This window comes from Osmerus mordax, chromosome 16, assembly GCF_038355195.1.
Source record: "Osmerus mordax isolate fOsmMor3 chromosome 16, fOsmMor3.pri, whole genome shotgun sequence".
Taxonomy (NCBI): domain Eukaryota; kingdom Metazoa; phylum Chordata; class Actinopteri; order Osmeriformes; family Osmeridae; genus Osmerus; species Osmerus mordax.
The window spans coordinates 6815295-6832461 of record NC_090065.1 but is presented as its reverse complement, the minus strand read 5'-3'; the positions used below and the strand labels follow the sequence as shown (position 1 = coordinate 6832461).

Sequence of the window (17167 nt, the reverse complement as noted above, 5' to 3'; positions counted from 1 at the left end):
TAAACATTTCTGAAAGGAAATCACAAGGAAATCACACCTCTTATACACTGATATTCTGAGAGTTTGTGAAATCTGAATGACATTTCAAATGTAAGACACATATGGGTGTCCTATGTTAGCACACAATGGCACGTTTGAGCATTTAACAAAATGTTTATGATTATTCAAGAAAAAATCTGTAAACCGAGTAATAAAAGAATAGAAATTACTTTCAAAAAATTTTTGGTTGCTTTTGTACACTATCATTCATTGGCTGCAATAGTACTAAGTAATAGGTGCTTTTGTTTTAGTGAGGCACACTCAACTGTACATCTGGGACTCAGTGGTGGTAAACACAACGTGTCAGTGGTTCATATACACATCATTTTGAGTTTATGCAAGTGTGTTTTTTGTGTGAAAATCCCCTTCAGATTCAAGGGAAACGACCTCACAGTACCATACATCTGTGCTGTCCTTTACAGGAACACACCCACACCCAGTGTGTGTGTTAACCACATGCATTTGGTAAACACACACTCTTGCACACACAAACGCACACATTCTCTTGTCCCACCACTACCATTTACCTAATCTTTGACTGAAATCACATTGACGTTGTGTTATATGGAGATTACAGGAAACACAACTACTACACAACTTTTGAATGTGTTCTTAGCCACCAAGTTTTGTCACACCTGTGGAGATACTAAACATGTAAATGAATGTATCACCGCCCTAAGTTACAGAATTTAGACGCAAAAGTGGGTCAAACCAGTGCATATGGCATTACTTTATGGTGTGGTTTCTCTGTAGAGCAGACATCAAATCTATATTTACAGTGAAACCCCATCCAAAGCTTCTTATCCACCCACGCTTTCCAGGGCTCCCCTTCTATCTACATTGCCCTATCTGCTCCTGTCTTGCAGTGGGTTACCCCGGTATGTCACCCACGCAGCAGGTACAGTAAGAGCAACCTGGGACTTCCTGTTTTGGTTTCCTGTTTCCTGTTACAAATGCTGCAAACCCCCATGGTTCAGTTCTGGGATCAAGTTGTACACTCCAGACATACACAAATTGGGGAAATCAACTGTATAAGTGCTTGCATTTTGATCAAAGTCTGTTGTTAATGTGATTAGTTTATATTTATTAATATATTTGTTCACATTTTATGTGCGTGAGCGATGTAGTAGTGTCAAGGGAACACTGAAACAGCAATAACAGCGGTGTGTGCCCAAGTGTGAAGTAACTGCTTGCCAGAAATATCAAAATAACATCATTCGTGCCACATGACATATGCTACCACTGCAACCCCCCCCCCCCTCCCCACCAAGATACCTGAGCCTCTCTCTCTTTTTCTCTTTCTCTCCTAGCATACTCAGATTTCCTCTACCTCTCTTTTTCTTCCTCTCTACAGGGGGCAACATCACGTCTAACAAGCATGCATCTTGTTTTTTCAGCGGTTGCGCTGCGCTTGCTTCCAAAATATACCTCCATGGTGAGGTGATTGTACTAGTAGTCATCATAACCATTGCTAATGCGGTATAAAAAACATCTTAATCTAATTTTGACACAACCATCTATGTTGATTGTTTTTATTGACCTTTTGTTCAAATCATTAAACACTCTACTAGATCTCTCAACAGCTAAACAATGTTGTCTCGAGAAGCCTAGAATATATTCAATGTCTAATAGTTTGGAAATATATTCACAAAACCACCATCATGTTTTCCCAGTTTTTCTGGGCAAGCAGAGGTGTAGAATACCTTCCTCTTTTTCTGTGTCTTTCCATTCATTTTACCCTCCCCCTTTCTTGCAGATTGGAATTCATTAGCAATCAAAGAGCCACTGACGAACGCCCAATCTTAATTACCCTCTCATTTGCATATTTGCATATTAATGACTGCAGACTTGGCTGTTTTTCTGCTGCAGTGGCTTTGAGCCCCCTCTTAGCCCCCGCCTAACTCACCACACACACATATAACACAACATTCTCAGGGCTCAGAGCGTTTACCTCTCAGCTTAACAGACATGCCATTGACTGTAAAATAAATAGTTTTCACTTAACAGGTGGAACTTCTTGTTCATTGCAGATAGATCACTGAAGGTTCGGCTTTGATAAAACATCAGTCTATTTAAATCTACAAATTAAGGAAGAAGTAGGATTAAGATGGATTTTAATGTGATTTATGCAGGGTTCTGAAATACTGTCTGATTTTAGGCTTGTTTTATGGAAAACTTGCGTCCAATGGCTTCCCTCTACTGGTGAAATGTGCGATACACACAGAAGACATGTAAAACCACATTGAAAGAGAATGAAGTTGTGACAATATACATAACATTTATTAACAATTACAACTTTTTAAAGACAAAGCTTTTGATGGTTTCATCATATGAACTGTTCCATCTTTAAACCGTTACTGAGAAAATTGAGAAGAACCCTAATAGAGCAAGAGGCTTCAGAGGTAAACTCCCATGGTAACTCTGGCCTGTGGTGAATGTACAGGGAGGGAGACTGGCTGTCTCACACACACTGACAGTGTGTATGTCACCACTTATAAAACACACCTGCACTGTCTACACATGGTTGCAGATGAATGGTATGGTTGAGGATAGGGAAGATAGTTTAGGGGTTTAAGGAACATTGTACGGGAGGTAAAATGATGCAGGGTGCATTTAAGGTTGGGACATCTAGTATTTGATGGTATTTAACTATAGCTTGATGTTCTGCTGTAGCCTGATGGGATTTCAGTCTGAATTATCCTACAAAAGTGAAACCAAACACAAGAGTAGGTCTTACCAACAAGGCTAGCTCTGCAGCACCAACATTTCTGATGTTTCAGATTAAGCAGCAGATGCAGATAAACCAACACAAAACAAATTGTTTGAGAACATTTCAACCCTGAGTGCCAGTCGTCAAAAATACACCATAATCAGTGTTGTTTCTCAGCATCCCAACAGGGTCCCTGATAAATGAACAATACCCAATCAATCTACCCAAACAAACTGATCTTTAAACTTCTGCATATATATATATATATATATAATACATATCTATATCGCAAAGGTGTGTAAACATTCCCATAAAGAACCCATGATAACTACAACTGATTGCATTAGTACCAACAGCCAAGGAAAATCAACCAATGTGACACAGCTGCTGCTGGTTAAGCACTGTTTTTTTATACAGATGTATTCAAATCATTGACATAGAAAAGAAACAGAAGAGAAAGATAATTGTATAAAGAGAGCATGAGTGGTTGCTGTTGTATACTGTGTGTACATATGTAGATGTGTCTGTTGCTGTTAGGAGCTGTGTGTTTTGGAACAGGAGACCATGTCTTTTGTATCATCCCTTCTGTGCTCCGTGGGATCTGACTGTCAACATATTCTGATGTTGGACTTGCACAAAAGCTACAGGGTAGTGTGGAAATTGTTTTACAGGTAAGCTCCAAGTAAGCACAGACCAAGTTTCAGGCTACAGCAACTAAACCTCAATCCTAACCATTCATGTGAATCTGTAGTAACTCTCACAGGAAACATACATTTTTCGAAGCAGGCAGATATAGTGCAGGCAAGACAAATAGCCTCAGTAGTCCTCTTGTTACAGCCACAGATATACACACTCAAAATGGTTCTCCATATTGGCACCAAGCATTACTGGGGGGAGTTATCAAATTAATGGTAATTGGGAGCAAAATGGCAATCCTGAAAACGCCATCTCCATACTGGTTGACAGATCTGTGTTTACTAATTGCTCTGTCCCTTACAACTGGTTAGGGATTATCTAGCAGAAAGGAGTGACCCCAGGCTACAAACAAACCTCGGAGGGGAGAACTACAGTTCTAGCGTGTTTGACTCATTGACAGAGAACTCTGCCCTCACTGACACAAAGCACATTGGTTCCAGTCCCAATTGTGGATTTTCAACACAGTTGAATTATGGGCTTTCTTCAGACATGGTAGAAAGTCACATTTACGTATAGCTTCGGAATTAGGAGGGATGGGGCGATGCCAAGTCATAGTCAAGCCTTCAGTAGTTCACCTGAGGGAGGTGGCCGACAAGGCAAGTGCGCATGTGTCTGTGTGTGTGTGTGTATGTGTAAGAGAAGGGGTGTTTAGTCTGCTGTGTGAGTAGGAGTGCTGGGTTGGTTGAATCCCATAGTTTTGCAAAGCCAGCCGGCAAAGTCCACCTCCTCCACTTCAGAGCGCTTGATAAACGTGTGGTTCTGAAACAAACAGAAGACAAACACCACTAAGGATATTATGACCTTGGTTGAGTTATTAACAAACCAGCGTAACATCCAGCAAACAGAAAATGAAAATAATAATAAAGAAAACAAAGTATATATATATATATATATATATATATATATTTGATTTATTTCATTCAATGGAACCTTGTATATTTTTCAAATAATTTGCGTAACACACTTCACAACATGACTCAGGAACTATTGTCCAAAAACGTACCATCAGCATCTTCAGGTCAGCTCTGTCTGCCGGGTTCTTAATGAGACTGGAAATGAAACACATAAGTGATATTAAACTACAGCAATACTTACAGATTTTCACAATGTAAAATCAGAGGTTCAGCAAAAAAAAAGGTTCAAGCATGCCTTGTATGATGTGTGGGTGTGTGTAGCTATGTGACAAAGATGCATGCAGACTTGATCTGACTCACCACTTAGTCACAAAATCATGGAAGTCGGAGGTGAAAACTCCATGAGGCAGCTTCGGAGGAGGCTGAAGCAGGAAGTGATCTCATTAACACCACTGTCATCAGAAGTCTCAATGCAACAATGCACATTTGGTTGGATTTGTAAATCAAATCAATTCTCACCTCATTGACAATATAGTCCAGCAGCTCAAAGATAGCCATTGCAGGGCCGTGACCTGGAAGATCAATATATGTTGAGTTTTGCCGACCACAGCCGAATAATGATGTCCTGCCTGTGTTCCTATTGGCTGTCCATGAGTTTGAGAAGCTGCGTGTATGTGCTCACCACTGACAGGTCTCCCAGGGGGTCTGGGCCGGGGGGAAGTACTGTGTGTTTCTCCCTCTGTCCCATCAAGGATGGGACGCCCAAATATGGCCTCTAGTTCCTTAGCATCAGGAGGAGGGATGGGGTAGCGACCAATTGACAGTTCCACTAGAGACAGTCCCATACTCCACACGTCCGACTGCACAGAGTAGTGGGTGCCCTGCAGTCTCTCAGGCTAAAACATTGATATATGTAAAAAATAATACAGATTAATATACAATTCAATGCTTTATGCGCCACGTGCCGACATGGAGATAAAGCAACCATTAGAGATGTCTTATGAGGGCTTTCCTGTCTGCCCCCACACCCACACAAGTTCCTAATACTCCAAGAGGGCCAACGCACCGACATGTAAGATCTTGTGCCAACAAAGGAATTGGCCATGGAGTCAATAAGCTGGCCGCTCACACCAAAGTCACACAGCTTGATCTCCCCACGAGAGTTCACCAAGATGTTAGATGGCTTCACGTCTAGGTAGCAGAACAGAGGTTAACAACACACACACACACACCGTAAAAGAGATAATATTTCTTAAATGACCAATGTACCTCTATGCATAATTTGGTGTTTTTCTCGCAGGTAGGCAAGACCCCGCAGAACCTTTTGAGATGAGATTTTGAGAAGAAAGTCAGGCTTTACCATTTATGTAAAATTACTTAAAACTCTTCATCGACGATAGTGGGGTTATCAAACATTTCAGAGTGGTCTCAAAAGGAACGCTAAATATGTCTGGACAGACTTACAGCAATGCTGACTTTACCCAAGATCTCCTCTGGGATCCTCCTGGCCTCTTTGAGCACCTGGTCCAGAGAGCCGCCGTCCTAGAGAGACAGAGAGAGAGTAGAGGGTGACAGACAAGGGGAGAGAGAGGACAGACATCAGAATCAGTGTACCTCAGACGACTCACACGCTCCTTCATTCCTCCGTCACCCTCATCTCTCCCCTTATCATTACCATGTGTTCCATGCAGATGCTGATCTCTCCGTCGCTGTAGAAGGCCCCGTAGAAGCCCACTATGTAGGGGGAGTTACACTCATGCAGCACCTGCAGCTCTCTGATGATCTGGTTTCTGATGGCAGGCTTTATTTCCAAGTGAATCAACTGAGGGACAGGTGAGGAAACAGGCAATGTACTGAGTGTGCTGAAAATACATTTTAGAGCCATGATCTCCTTTATTAAGCTGAATGAGATGCTTGTATTTGTTTTAACTTCAACTATTTTCCCTGTTAGTTCTTGAAAAAGATCAGATCCAAGTTGTCTGTTCATTGAATGTTGTGATTTGTTGAGCTCACCTTCCTGGCCATTACCAGGCCTGAGGGTTTGTGGCACACCTTGTTGACCACACCTCCATTGCCGGCTCCAAGCTCACAGATACGGTGGAAGTCATCATCTTTCATTTCGCCTACTTTGGCCTTCTGGGTGAGAAAAGCCTCCAGCCTCTTCTTCTGTTGTTCGTCCAGATCGAGCTCCTCCAACTTCTTTTGTAATGCCTCCAGATTTGCCCTGAGAGAAGAGGCGGGGGAGAGGAGCATGCACTCACAGCTCAGCTCAACATCGTCACACCCTTGATCATAGTATAATTAAGTATAGCAGACTAAAATTACAGGATCGTCTTGTGTATCAGAGTAAAAGACAGCCGGTAGACAAATGGAAAGCAACTTACTCTGAAGCTGCATTTATGTTGGTGGAAGTGGAAAGTCCCTCGCTGGTGGATGAGAAGATTAAGGGCACTGGTCTCTTTTTAGAGGCCATGTTCACTAATAAGAGTAACTAAATACTTGTTCAGTCGAGCTACAGTTTGTAGCGGTACAGTAACAAATTGACAAACACTCAATAAGGCACTTGCGATCAAAATTTGTTCTTCGATAATACTGAAAGTCTAATGTCAGGGGTGATAAGGTGTCTAGCTGGCTAGGTTGGCTGGCTAGCAACAAGCAGTGTATGGTCAGTAAACTGAATTAAGAACTCCGACACTTTCCAATATTAGCAAGCAAACTTTTTAGAAACAATTATATGACGACCACAGCCATCATATTTCTCACAGTACACTTAGCAAGCCAACATTGCTTGTAGCAAGCTGGAACTACTAGCAAGCGACTGTGTTTGGCTAGCTTATTTGGAAGCTAAGTTAGATAGTGGCGTGCTGTCCCACAAGTTCAACCCAGTTAAAGATGGCAGAACCTTTATCGACCGCAACCCTTCGAAGCTAGAATCGACTTGTATAGCCCTTGGATGCTCCCGTCGAGAGGTTAATGGGTGCTCTGGACACAGCGTGCCAGGATAAGGGTGGGGGTGCAGCTAAGTTTGGCCCCTTTCTTCGTTGCTAGCTATCTAGCTTCACTAGTAATTGCCCTGCTAGTCCAGAAAGAGGCTGTCATTCATCCTCTCGCGAGCATTGGGGTTGTTCTTAAACGTTATTTCACGTTTTGACAGCTACGATGGATGTCAAAGAATACAGTATTTCACCAAGTAATAAGTTAATTCACTTAGTTTTCTAGCGTGGATAGATGAAAATCTATCCACGCTAGAAAAATCTATTGAGAGCAGTGGATTGCACCAGGGTTCTGAAGTTGGACTCAGCAGTGGTGCTCTCTTGTGGCAACGCAAGGACGGACGAGTCATGTCTGCAATTTTCCCTCTTTCACTTCCTTGAACTGAACTAATATCCTAATTTGTATAACTGTAGCCCACACACGACAGTACGTCCTCAACAACACTTCTTCTGAAATACCCATTTTATTGTGTTATAATTTAATGTACAATTACAAAACAGTCACTGATGTCACCCCTTTATTTCTATAATTTACAAATTGCTTCTATATATGAATGTCATGAAACCACATTGATCACACTGATTTAAATAAACAAGGCTCACATTGTTACACGATCCTCACTTCAGAAAATAGGTTGATCCAAAACCAGATGGCGATAGCCCCTCGTCAAACATGGTCGCGTAGGAGTTTTTAAGGAAATCCACGTAGTTCTGAATGCTCCGTTTGTGACTTTCTGAGTGGTCCAGGCTGAGCTGCAAGTCCTTTAGACGAACATCAAACTTTTTCTCAGCCTAACGATGGCGACACAATTGGAAACATTTCACAACACAAACGTTATACAAATAGCCATTCAATCATTTACAATTCACAATCCCAGATAATTTATACTAGGTGAGCCATAACATAACCTGGTTGGTAGGATACAAAAATAAGTAACCATGAGAGGGCTTTGGGGGGGGGAGTTATGGTTTGCCAATGTCTGTGTCAGATGAGTTTGATACTTACAGACTGCATGTTTATCTTAAGCTGCTTCAACTCATTCTCTCTCCGTCTCTTTTCAGCCTCCAGTTCCAGGATCTTAGTCTGAAGTGCACCCTCCCTAGAGACCGCCTTCTCTTTTACTTTGATGACCTTGGAACACGAAACATGAAAAATTAAAGTCAACAATGCCCTCCTCACATCAACTCTAGTCCTCCTTGATCACCAAGTTGGAGAGCACATCTATGGTAGGTCTAAAAACCGGAATTATCTATATTTCAATAGAACAACTGCATAAAGCATTATGTACCTGTTGTCTGACATCTGCCAGCGTGGCCTCCAGCTGACGGTTGAGGGCCTGGCACTCAGCAGACCTCTGTTCCAGACTTCGGCTGCTGTACTGCAGGGCCTCCTCCTGGCCAATCAGTTTGTGGAGCAGCTCTTGGTTCTCCTGCTGCATATCATCCATCCTCCTACACAACAAATGGCAGGGTTACTTATGCTTATAGTAAGTGCTGACAGCCAGACAATGTATGTGCCCGTTTAGACTGATGTATTTGTTTCTTTTTCAAAATCCACACCATTGACCAAAATTAAATGAAATCATATATTATTTCTGGAGAGTCTTACTTTTGAAGATAATCTACTTTCTCCTGCAACTGTGAGTTTGCCTTATGAAGGGATTCTTTCATCTCCAAAGACAATGCCAGGTTGTCCCTTTGACATTCCATCTACACACAGAACATACATTCACTAGATGACTAGGCGACTGATACAAACTACACATGGTAGATGGGTGTCCCAGAAGTATATTTCTCATCTACCCTTCAAACACACTGCATTGTCACCCCAACAGCAAACAACACGACACGACAAGTGTTGACACTGATCTGTTAAAGACTCACACGCACTTTTTCTACAGCAATCACATCAAATCACAAACACAAAATCAGAGCATGACTAAAGGCAGGGGGGGGGGAATGTGCACTGACTATAGTGTAGAATAGGGCACACAGGGTGTATCACTGCCACCTAGTGGGCGGAGGTGGCAAGCTATAATCACGCCACAGCACGTGGTGACCTGTTGTTGCACACCTTGACCTTCAGTTGCCTAATGGACTCTGACTTGTCTGCATATCTCTCCTCAGAGCGCCGCAGGCTCTCCTGGCTCTCGGCAAGACTGTGTTTGGCTGATCTCAGTGACTCGGTGTAACCCTCGAGCTCCATCACTCGCCCCTCCAGCTGCTGCCTGACCTGGGGGTCCAGCAGTGGTGAGCAGGCCACATGGTGGGGTCGGGGAGGGCGCAGAGAATGTTAATAACTGCACACTTAGCTTAGCTTTCTTTAAACTCTACGTGACATGAAACAGAAGAAAGGTTCAAAGAACGCTGATGATGAGGTCAGGCCACCTTGATGTAGAACAGTGCAAGAGGGTGCAGGAGGGTGCACTGTTCAGTAAGGCAGTATAAAAGGTGTGAGGTGAAAGAATTTTGTCCATAGTGTGAGTGTAAACAAAGAGAGTGGAAGTGACCAAAAACAGACCAGATCAGTTAAGAACATTATGAGCCTAGTACATATAGATTTGTAGACTATCCTTAAAATTAAACATAAGTGATTACAACAACTCACTATCACATATTTTTTTGTAACATTATGTGAGTAACATTACGTATGAGAATTCAAAACCATGAATTTGATCACCAACTGTAGTTGGTAAAATAACTGACAGTACCTTCTTGATCTCTGCTTCTTTTCCCTCTCGGATGTTCTCTGTTTCTCTGAGGAGGCTATTACACTTCATCCTCAGGTCAGCCACCTCTTCCTGGAGTGCTGACACCTAAGAGGAACATATAACCACAGGAAAAAAGTTGATGTCTGGAAGTGACAGTATCTTTGCATGCATGTTCATAAGTTGGAGCAGTCAATGAGACATGACCTACAGAAGATTGGTATGACATGGACATCTCATTTACCTGACTTTGATATTGCTCCGCCTGCTCTTTCCTCTTCTGAAGGACGTCGTTCTGTTCTTCTACAGTTGCCTCAGAGCAGGCCAGCTGCTGCTCCAGAGCAGAAACAGAGGCCTGCAACCACATCATCCGTAAGTTTGGAGCCAATACTAATAATGCAGGTAAAAGGAAGTTATATGTGACACACAATGATGACAGGAATTAATAAAAGACATTGGAGTCTTTTGTATATATTTTTACCTGGGACAGCTGTAGCGTTAAACTAATATATAAAATGTGATTAACACAAACATTTGTGTCAACAAAAATATTCTATATGAATAGTTCCTTTTTTGAACCTTTAGAGTGGCATTATCAAGGCTGTGGTTTCCATTTTCAGTGTTGAGATTCTCCACTTTCTGCAGCAGGATCTCATTTCCAGCGGTGAATTCTTCTCTCTCTTTTTGCAACTTCTCAGTCATGTCTGCAATTTGGCTGCAGCAACACAAAAACAAATACATATTTTCCACGCAGGTTAACTGTCATCATAAATTCCCTAAAAAGGCAGGCTATGCATGCTCACAGGTCCAACAGCAGAATGTACTTTGTTATGTCTAGACTAGTGTTAAATGCAAGACTGACCATTTGAGCAGATCTATCTGTCCTTCCAGATGTTCTCTATCATCTGCACTCTGCTCCAGCTGTCTCCTCCATGTGTCCCTCTCTGCGCCAGCCTCCAAAAGCTGCACATCCTACTCGGATGAATACACAGGTTTAGATAGTAAATCCACAAGGTGAATGGGTTACATGCTAATGATTAAGACAGTAAGGAAGGAATGTTTTCTCTCCCAACGTTCACCTTCTCTCTCAGCTGACTGTAGCATTTGTCCACAGCAGCTTCAAATTTCTCCGCCCTGTGTTTCTGGGCACGGGTGGCCTTCTTCAGGGCTTCCTTCTCCTGCCCTGCCTTCCCGGACAAAGTGGTGATCTCTCTTCTTAGATCCTCAGCCTCAAGCTTCTGTGTCATAAGACTTCTCTCCAACCCCTGCAAGGCAACAAGGTAAAAATGTCAAGGCATTCATTTGAAAGAAATCTTATTATTGTCTATCTCATTTATGCCTAGACTCTACTCTGTAGAGACTAAGCACATTTTTGGAATTGAATAGGGGTTATTTGAGTTAGTGTTGATTTAGGATGGACTAAAACCATGTATTTTTCATTTTTTTAATTGCATATAGTTTTCAATGTACAAACATAGGCCAAGCTGGTCTTGTATATCTATACTGACTATAGAAAGGAGGTCTCCATACCCGAAGTTGCACTGTCAGGCGGTTGTTTTCAGCTTCCTTGCTGCGGAGCTGGCTCTGCAGGTGTGCCCGTGTAGTCTCTACAGACTTGGTCATATGAACTATGTTATGAAAGTAGTCCTGGGAGTGGGCAGAATGACATAAGATGGAGTGTCAGGATATGGGATAGATTGGTGGTTACTGTTGTAGGTGTCTGATGGATATTAATCAAGACCATAGTTTTGGTTATTCTGCTTGCCATTTCTTTATTTCGCATATCCATAAGCTCCTCAACTCTTCTTTCTTTGTCGTTCAGATCTCTTTTCAAATGCTTGCAGAAAAAGACAAATCACAAATAAATATATACACAAGCATGGCATAATTAATGGTCATTAACGCTTCAGCAAATGCTTCATCAAAGGTAGTTAGGCAAGATTCAATGTAAGCACTAATATGCTCCAACCAAGTATGTTATTTTAGTGTAACCAAATGACCCTATTTAGGGTTAATCTGGTGAGAGCGGATTACTTCTAATAGGTAGAATAATTTATCAGCCTTGATCCATTTATAAATCTATCAATTTGGAATAGTTTTCAATCAAGACATCTTTTTTTCTGTTTAATTGTATTGTAGTCCCACTTACCTGATTTTCACATTCAGCCTCTGTTAGTTTCTCCAACAAAATATCAGTGTGTCTGTCAGACTCAAGTCTATTAGCCTAAAACGGTAAACATAAAGGGTTTCCTTTAGTTTGGAATGAATGTAAGTATTTGTACTGTTACGTTAACAGATTCAGGAGGCATCTGACCCGACAATAATCTGATCTGTATGGCTCCATTTACCTCTGATTCCTGAAGTTCCTTTAACTGCTGTCGAACAGACTTATTTATCCGTTTGAAAACTTCCAACTTGTCCAGCAAAAGGTTTCTTTGCCTCGATGTCCTACGGCTGTCAGACAAAGAATGTCTAGAACCCTTGATTTTTCAAAAGAAACAGAAAACATCTGTATATATTTCATTCTTGCAAATCAAGTAATTAATGGGAAGTTTAAGAACATATATCAGATTTTAAAAGGGCACATACTTCACTTTCATTATCCAAAGTCTCCTTGAATGACATGAGTTGTATGGCTGCAGCATTGGCAGCTGCTTCAACATCAATCAACGCTTTGAGCAAGGGACTCTTTCCTGTAGAAGCAAAGTCTCCAAAACTGCAGTGAGACAAGAGGGGGGGGGGACATCAATTATCCTGGACTGTGATATGTAACATGCCTCCGGGTGTGTATTGCCCCAACGTTCATCAAAACTTGAATTGGCCTTAGTGAGTCACTAACCTGTTAGCCTCCATCTCTGGGCTATAGTGTCTGTTGCTGCTGATCCTGCTGCTACCTCTACATGGTTCTGGCGATCCTTCCATGTCTTCGCAAGTCTGTGAGAGATTCATCCCAAGAGGTGAAGCCTGAGAGAGTTTTTGAAAGAGGTCCTCCGGAGACATGGCTCTCCCTCCTCCTAGCAAAGAACCAGGCGCGTTTGGCGTGACTTATTTGCAAATAGAAACGTGCTTAAACCACGTTGTTCGTGAATGTGACAACAACTGGGGATGTTTTCATTCGTGTGTCCCTTCATGTGTCCCATCTAAATCGTTTAAAGTAGGTGAAACGTAGCTAACAGGCTGCAGCAAGTCTGCTAAAATGCGAGCTGATCTGACCTGGCGCGTACAGTAGTGTTAACACTAACTACCTTAGCTAAGCTTCAGTCTAGTTAACGTTAGCTAACCAACTAGCTATTTAAAACAAGAGCTAAAACTAGAGTTAGCTAGAGCTAACTAACAAAATATTCGATAGGATCAGTGTGAGAAGCTATGTACTGTTATATAGCGAATGTAAACAAGGACAGTCTAGAAATATTATTGCAATGCACGATAGTGCACGAGTAAGAATCTAGCAACGTGAGCTTCAGACTAGTAGTTCGGTTAGTAAGCTACTACTAAGTACTTTACCGTAGAGAGTTGTCTTCTCATGTTTGATTCAGCTCCTCGCCATCTGCATTCAAACCAAGTTTCTACGTCACCACTCATCAAATTTGATATAGTATGAGTGAGTTCCTCTCACTTTCTGATCATAAACGTCAGCGTCTTGTCATTAACAGCTCACGATGAACAGCAACCAAACCTTTCTGTGTTGACATGTCTCCTTGGTTGTTGGGCGTTGTTTGAGTAGCTGGCTGTGCCCTCTTCAACGTTGCAACTAGCAAGCGCTAGGTGGCAACAGATGGTGGAATTCTGAGTGAAGGGACAAGTCGATAACCACAGAAGAAAGAAGACAGTCGGCTCAAACGTTGAGTTGCTACGTTACAACTTTTGTTCAGCGAAAAATTATTTGACATGGAGGTTCTTGAGGATGAGCTTATTTGCGCTGTTTGTCGTGACATTTTTGTGGAGCCTTTGACTTTGCCGTGTGGCCATAATTATTGCGAGAGTTGTGTTAACCAGTTAAAGAGAGCCTCGGACAGAGAAGACGAATTTGCAAGCCTAATTCAACATTATACCTGCCCACTTTGCCTGGCACCATGCGACACAAAGATAAACTTAAAGAAAAACGTTGTACTTTACAACATAATTGAAAAGTATCATACAAGTCGTGCAAGCTGTATCGACTGCTCTGTTTGCAAAGGAGAGCAGAGGCTGGCCGCAGAAAAGAGTTGTGTCAATTGCAATGAGTCATATTGCACTATCCACATAATGCCACACTATGAGAACTCAACACTTCTCCAACATGTACTTGTGAATCCAATTGGCGACACATGTAGGCTCTGTATAGAGCACGGGAAAGAGCTGGAATTGTTCTGTGAGACTGACTCTACACCTTTATGTGTGTACTGCATGCTACCATCTGAAGCCAAGCACGGGGACGGACACAGCGTCGTGAAGTTGGCAGACTCATGGAACATTCTGAGGGTAACAATACGTCACATTTATTACTGTCCCAACATTTTAAATGCATAAAATATTCAGAGTTTGATACGATAGTGACTCCATTATCATCTTATGTATTGTGTGTTGATTGCTTATGGCAGAGGAAATGTCAGGTCCAACTTGAGGGTATTACGCAGAGCTTGTCAGAAGTCAAAGATGGTCTGACAAAGATGGACGAAGAAGCTTCACACTCTGAAGTAATATTATTGTTATAACATGCAGTGTCACACTGTTACAGTAAAAACATTTAGTGGATGTGAAAATCTAACAATGTCCCCCGTGCACCCACACATTCACACCCAGGACAGCCTGCTAAGCCAGCAGAGACAGTACACAGACTTCCTGAGTAGAGTGAAGCTTTTCCTGGACTTTGAGGAGAACGCCTGGCAGAAGAGGTTTTCTGTAGACTTGGTGCAGACCAGACGGAGTAGGAAGCACAGGTCAGAGAAGCTGAAGAGACTCGAGCAGAGACTGAGCCAGACACAGCGGACTCTTCTGGAAGCACAGAACATTCGTGACCCTCTAGTGCTGCTCCAGGTAGGCAGAACATATGGGCCTCAATTATACTCTGAATCTTGAATTCTTATTGGTATATTCTTATTTATGTAAAAGAATGGCAGTTACGGTTGCACATGTCTATATTATGGATTTTAAAAGTAATTGTATTGTCTTTTGAAACAGCTGTTGCAGAATGCAGATTGGTAAGTGAGGTGTTGCTTATTGATAACTACATGCATGGGTGATTGACAAGAAACCCCACAGCTTTTAAGTTACAATGAAAATGTATGATTATAGTAGCTTGTCTGTTCCTTAGGGCTGACCTGTTTGAAAGAAGCACATGTTCCAGTCAAATCCAGGAGTTAAGAACATGGAGTACCCTTCAACCTGTTCCCTCTGCCATCACCCCACTGTTCAAAACCCTGCACAATGTATTCCCAGGTACAAATGAAAACCAACTACAGTTTTTAACTCTCACTTCCTGCATTTGTATGTCTGTCTCTCAGGCATGTTAGCTCATGTGTGTTTTTCCATAACCTGATGTCCCTTTCCCTGTACTAGGAGATCATATCTTCTTCCACCAACCAAGTGCCCACCCCAGATTAAAGTTCAGCCCTGACAACACTGCTGTCTGGATGACTGAGGAGCAAGAAGAAGATCACGCCAGATTCCCAAACCGTCCTTTCTGTGTTCTGGGTCGCACAGTGTTGTCAAAGGGTGTGCACCACTGGGAGGTAGAGGTGAATGGCCTGTCCTCTTGGGCTGTAGGTATTGCCTACCTCGGCCCTCAGCAAAGCACCGTGCAGAAGCAGCTAGGCAGGGACAGCAACTCCTGGAGTCTGAGTTACAACCAGAGCAAGCAGCAGTTCTGCTCCCAACATGACTGGCTGACTTTCGCCTTCACAGCTGCAGAGAAGCCTAGTCAAATTGGCATCTTTCTGGATATTGACAGTGGCATACTGTGTTTCTATGATGCGGTGAGGTGGGTGACTTTATACACTTTCTACTGCAGGCTGGACCAGCCCAGTGAACAACTCCTCTACCCAGCCTTTTGTCCCAAGTTGATGGAGGACGAATCTCCAGTGTCCACTCATACCATGAGGGTTCTGCACTGACTGGCCTGTGCACCTTGATATCGTTATCCTGACACAAGCACCTTATATCCATTTGAGTTGTGCCATTCACCATAGTTATTCATTCACACATCTAATCTTAAAAATGCACAGCACTACACTTTGGTATTTGTTGTTGACATTTAAAACGGGATCAGACAGACCAACGGTTAACCCCAGCTGCATAGCTTGCATTCTAACCTGTCAGCACAGCAACCAGCTATGTTGATGTACAGGCTTTTAAGTTACACTCTCAACTCGTTTGTAAAACAATTAGTCCAGTGCAATATAACCACAATACATCTGAATTGTGCAATCAAGTATGCAACTTATAGTTTAATGTTACAAGAGATGACAATCTGATTGTCATATAGGTAGGAGATAACCCGTGTTGGGGTTAGGCCTGTAGATAGCAAGCAAGTGTCGAGCTCCTCTGGCTGTGGTATATTACTCCATTTTGAGATGCTTCTTGTTATGTTGTTTTTGTTTGGCCATTGTGTTTATAATTTATAGAGAACCGTGCATCATTCTACATTGAAAATGCTATGATGTAGCCAATCGTATGAGAAGTGATGCATTTGGCCAGAAGGGGGAGCTCTAGTCTTAGAATGTGAAGTTAGGGACCGTGACAGTGGTTATCCATTTTAACATGAAATGTAACTTGTATTGATAAAATAAAATTGACTTTCTGAATCAGGTTGTGATTTTTACTTGTGTGACTTTGTTGGAATGATGAGAATGTCCACTATGTTTCATTTGGGTGTTTCCATGTTTACTGCGTTTGACTGTTGTGAAATACCCTATCAACCTGAATCTGGATACTTTCTGGAAAATATCACTGAAAAATACTGGAAAATTTCAATTACATATATTCCTTGTAGTGTGTAACAAAAGTATGCATCAAAACAGTTTAAATGTTAAAATGTAGTGTAAAGTTCAGCTAAAACAAACACCTATTTTATAAATATACACATTCTACAGCATTTATCCATGATTTAAAACCCTGTTCTTTTTTGTATCACTGGTTGGCCTTGACGAGAGTGCTGGTGGTGGATGTCAGAAATTAGGTTAAAACCTC

The 17167-nt window shown here is 42.0% G+C and overlaps 3 protein-coding genes across 6 annotated transcripts; 1 reads left to right on the top strand and 2 right to left on the bottom strand.

Moving 5' to 3' along the window:
• Window positions 1–2306: 2306 nt before the first annotated feature.
• map2k2b (mitogen-activated protein kinase kinase 2b) lies at window positions 2307–7584 on the bottom strand. The gene is made up of 11 exons (XM_067252434.1): window positions 6684–7584; window positions 6313–6523; window positions 5975–6121; window positions 5764–5841; window positions 5569–5620; window positions 5366–5490; window positions 4982–5195; window positions 4819–4871; window positions 4660–4721; window positions 4449–4494; window positions 2307–4204 (listed from the first exon to the last, which is right to left on the bottom strand). Exons 1-11 carry the CDS (start codon window positions 6770–6772, stop codon window positions 4094–4096), a joined length of 1188 nt encoding a protein of 395 aa, XP_067108535.1. The 5' UTR covers window positions 6773–7584; the 3' UTR covers window positions 2307–4093.
• A 213-nt stretch (window positions 7585–7797) lies between these two features.
• On the bottom strand, window positions 7798–13711 carry LOC136959129 (outer dense fiber protein 2-like). 3 transcript variants are annotated; one of them, XM_067253371.1, is made up of 17 exons: window positions 13505–13711; window positions 12840–13014; window positions 12590–12716; window positions 12349–12480; window positions 12150–12224; window positions 11766–11837; window positions 11531–11647; window positions 11080–11265; window positions 10863–10972; window positions 10580–10715; window positions 10245–10355; window positions 10004–10108; window positions 9367–9525; window positions 8902–9002; window positions 8582–8744; window positions 8299–8424; window positions 7798–8084 (listed from the first exon to the last, which is right to left on the bottom strand). In XM_067253371.1, the coding sequence occupies exons 2-17, from the start codon at window positions 12998–13000 to the stop codon at window positions 7911–7913; spliced, it is 2055 nt and encodes a 684-aa protein (XP_067109472.1). In that variant the 5' UTR covers window positions 13001–13014; window positions 13505–13711; the 3' UTR covers window positions 7798–7910. The 3 variants fall into 3 exon arrangements, with proteins under 3 accessions (XP_067109472.1, XP_067109473.1, XP_067109475.1); XM_067253372.1 differs by having other exon boundaries at window positions 12840–13011; window positions 13505–13691; XM_067253374.1 differs by lacking the exon at window positions 9367–9525.
• An 81-nt stretch (window positions 13712–13792) lies between these two features.
• Window positions 13793–16774, top strand: LOC136959301 (E3 ubiquitin-protein ligase Midline-1-like). 2 transcript variants are annotated; one of them, XM_067253601.1, is made up of 6 exons: window positions 13793–14461; window positions 14581–14676; window positions 14783–15016; window positions 15161–15180; window positions 15294–15418; window positions 15539–16774. In XM_067253601.1, the coding sequence occupies exons 1-6, from the start codon at window positions 13889–13891 to the stop codon at window positions 16090–16092; spliced, it is 1602 nt and encodes a 533-aa protein (XP_067109702.1). In that variant the 5' UTR covers window positions 13793–13888; the 3' UTR covers window positions 16093–16774. The 2 variants fall into 2 exon arrangements, with proteins under 2 accessions (XP_067109702.1, XP_067109703.1); XM_067253602.1 differs by lacking the exon at window positions 13793–14461 and having other exon boundaries at window positions 14519–14676.
• Window positions 16775–17167: the final 393 nt, after the last annotated feature.

What these genes read in the sequence shown, in the direction of transcription:
- LOC136959301 (XM_067253601.1), top strand. Translation starts at nt 13,889, where the DNA reads ATGGAGGTTCTTGAGGATGAGCTTATTTGCGCTGTTTGTCGTGACATT. An exon ending in AAGAAGCTTCACACTCTGAA is followed by an intron (nt 14,677 to 14,782) that starts GTAATATTATTG and finishes ATTCACACCCAG; the next exon opens with GACAGCCTGCTAAGCCAGCA. An exon ending in CCTGCACAATGTATTCCCAG is followed by an intron (nt 15,419 to 15,538) that starts GTACAAATGAAA and finishes TCCCTGTACTAG; the next exon opens with GAGATCATATCTTCTTCCAC.
- map2k2b (XM_067252434.1), bottom strand. Translation starts at nt 6,772, where the DNA reads ATGGCCTCTAAAAAGAGACCAGTGCCCTTAATCTTCTCATCCACCAGC. An exon ending in AACATAAATGCAGCTTCAGA is followed by an intron (nt 6,524 to 6,683) that starts GTAAGTTGCTTT and finishes CTCTTCTCTCAG; the next exon opens with GGCAAATCTGGAGGCATTAC. An exon ending in TGGACTATATTGTCAATGAG is followed by an intron (nt 4,722 to 4,818) that starts GTGAGAATTGAT and finishes TTCCTGCTTCAG; the next exon opens with CCTCCTCCGAAGCTGCCTCA.
- LOC136959129 (XM_067253371.1), bottom strand. Translation starts at nt 13,000, where the DNA reads ATGTCTCCGGAGGACCTCTTTCAAAAACTCTCTCAGGCTTCACCTCTT. An exon ending in AGGAACTTCAGGAATCAGAG is followed by an intron (nt 12,225 to 12,348) that starts GTAAATGGAGCC and finishes TTACCGTTTTAG; the next exon opens with GCTAATAGACTTGAGTCTGA. An exon ending in TGGCAGATGTCAGACAACAG is followed by an intron (nt 8,425 to 8,581) that starts GTACATAATGCT and finishes TCGTGTTCCAAG; the next exon opens with GTCATCAAAGTAAAAGAGAA.